Genomic DNA, 2,603 nt, shown 5'->3' with positions numbered 1-2,603 from the left:
AATATGCACTGCAAGAAACTTTACTAAATTAAGGTGTTCTGTTTATAACGATCATCCTATAAAGTGTATTGTGCCACTATTATAACATCCCAATCAGGTATATATATTCAGTACATTCCATATGGCAATAACACTCAGTTCACACGGGCGGCGGGGGGGAGGCGTGGCTAATTGCCCCGGCGCAGTTTGATCCGCGATTACGCGATCTGGTGCTCCAGCGGCACAGCACGGGTCCTTCCCTCGGCGCCAAGCGGGTAAAGGAGGGACCGGAGGGGAATGCCGCGCTCCAGCGCGATCACACCAGGGGCGTCTGGAGGCAGCCCGTGGCAAATGTTTACTAGTACCTTGGAGGTACTCGTTTTTAAAGGCGCATTGTCGGCGGTATGCCACGGGTGCGCTCCACTTCCCAGATGTTGGGGTGTGATCGCGCCCGGATAATCCGCCCACCTTCTGTGCCTCTCCCGCGGCAACTTTGCCGTGTGACCGGGGCCATTATATAATAACTAACAGTCAATTTTGCATCAGTATTTTAAAAGTCAAGCCCAGACGGGAGTTTCCAGAATTACAAGCCCGCTTCTACTTGCATGAAGCCTCCCAGAAGGGGGAAGGAGCTCTCAGAGCTGTTCTCTCAAAGCTCTCTCAGCCCCACCTGCCTCACAGGGTGTTTGTGGTGGGGAGGGGAGGGGAAAGGAGGATGGGAAGCCGCTCTAAGACTCTTCTTCCCTTCCCAGAGAGGAATTCATTGCTGCCAAAATGGCCAAGATGCCGCAGATGATCGCCGACTGGCTCCGGGAGAAGGAGAAGCGCAAGGCCAAGGAGCAGGAAGAGAAGGAGAGGCGGCAGCGGCTGCTGGCTGAGGCCCGCGAGCGCCTGGGCTACAACGTGGACCACCGCAGCACCGAGTTCCAGGAGATGGTGCAGGAGATGGAGAAGGCCAGGCGGCAGGAGCTGAAGCTGCAGAAGAAGCAGCGCAGAGAGCAGGCAGTGGCCAAAAAGGCGGAGGAAATGGCAGCCGCCGCGGCCGCTGCTGCCGCTGCTGGTTCTCAGCCAGCAAAAGAGGGGGAGGCGGAAGAAGCAACATCGCCCGTCCAGGTCACATAACAGGCTGACGGCAGAGGCCCTTCTAAACGGAAAGGCACCCTCTGGCGGCAGGTGGTGGCCTGCGGGGCCCCCGCAAACCCAGCGCATCCCCTTCAACTTCCTGGACAACGCTTCAGGTCTCCCGTTTCCAGAGTCCAGTGTGAGTGTCGATCTCACGGGGGGGTCTGGAAGGCTGCCGTTGCCGGTGTCCTCTTGCTCCTCTCCGTACAAGCAGGGCACCGGCATGGGTGTGGGATGGCAGACTCCTTTCCCTGCTCCACGGCCTCTGTTTCTTGCCAGCTGGGTCCTAGGAGTGGTGTTCCCAGGCCGGCTGCAGCCTCTCCCGGGGCAGTCATGCTTGCTCTGGCGGTACTGACCAGTTTGGTGGTCTGTGAAGATAGTCAGATGGGCACCTCTTGAGGTTTCCCTTGGCTTTCTGGACTTCTTTAAAAACACACACACAGACGCACCACTACTGCGGTCTTGATGTTGTTTGTGAAGTGCTAAAAAACGGGGGCTCATGCAAAATACACCGCGAGATAGGCCCCGCTCGATGGACTGGCCATCTGAATAAAGCCGGAGGAGGAGCTCTGAACCTGCAAAAAAAAACCCAACCTCCCAGCGTGTTGTGTTTTGTTTCTTACATTCGTCTTCTGCCCCCTTCCTTCCGGGAGCTCAGAGAAAAGTTCTCAGCTCTCCGCAGGCCTCTGACTGGCCTGAGGTGGCCCAGTGGACTTCACAGCTCAGCGGGGACTTAAAGCTGGGCTGTGCCCATCCCAGGCCAATGGATCTTTGGGGGGTTGGGGGTGGTAGGGTTTCACAGTCGGGTTCTGCAAAAGCACAGAACTAACTTGGCATTTTCCAAATGTCTCAGAGTTCTGCTTCCTCAGCCATTGGGTGAGATCCGGGGATCCCCACCCATTTCGAGCCCGTGAGCACCTTTGGGATTCTGACGCAGCAGGGTGGGCACAGCCACAAAACAGCTGCTGCAGGGGGTAAGAGCCAGCCACAAAACGGTTCCCCCTGCTTCCATGCAGTTGCACAGTGAAGGTCCTTGTGCTGCGGTGGCAGCTACTGCCACAGCCAGTCAGAAGCCTTGCTGGGCAAAAGGCCCACCCGGCCCCACGTTCTAAAAACCAGGGGTCATTTCCTGCAGGAGCCAGCAGTGAAGAGTCCAGGGGTGGGCACATGCAACAAGCCCCGCCCCCTGCTCCCAGCAGCCCTCAGTCGGGCCACGAGGAGCAAGAAGCAGCCAGGTAAGTTGCAGAGGCCCCCTCCCCTGGCCTGCCTTCAGGTACAAGCTCTCCCTCATCTGCAAGGGCAGATCTGCACGTTCCCCCCCCCCATAGCTAGCAATCCAACACAGTCCAGTGGCACCTTTAAGACCAAGTTTTATTCAGGTACAAGCTCTCCCTCCTCTGCGAGGGCAGATCTGCATGTCCCGTCCCCCCCAAAGCTAGTGATCCAAAACAGTCCAGTGGAGCCTGAGCGGTGGGTGTTGCCGTCTGACACACTTCCAGTGA

General features: G+C 57.5%; 1 protein-coding gene across 1 annotated transcript; it reads left to right on the top strand.

Annotated features, from left to right (window-relative positions):
* Positions 1 to 731: 731 nt before the first annotated feature.
* Positions 732 to 1,688, top strand: GADD45GIP1 (GADD45G interacting protein 1; the record flags this gene model as incomplete). Its single annotated transcript, XM_015421061.1, has 1 exon — positions 732 to 1,688. A coding segment is annotated over one exon (370 nt), but the record flags the coding sequence as incomplete, so codon positions are not given.
* Between the last annotated feature and the right edge of the window lie 915 nt (positions 1,689 to 2,603).

The sequence above is a fragment of the Gekko japonicus genome, unplaced genomic scaffold, assembly GCF_001447785.1.
Source record: "Gekko japonicus isolate JY-2015 unplaced genomic scaffold, Gekko_japonicus_V1.1 scaffold6177, whole genome shotgun sequence".
Taxonomy (NCBI): Eukaryota; Metazoa; Chordata; class Lepidosauria; order Squamata; family Gekkonidae; genus Gekko; species Gekko japonicus.
Note: the sequence above shows the minus strand (reverse complement) of the source record. Positions and strands in the feature narration are given on the sequence as shown.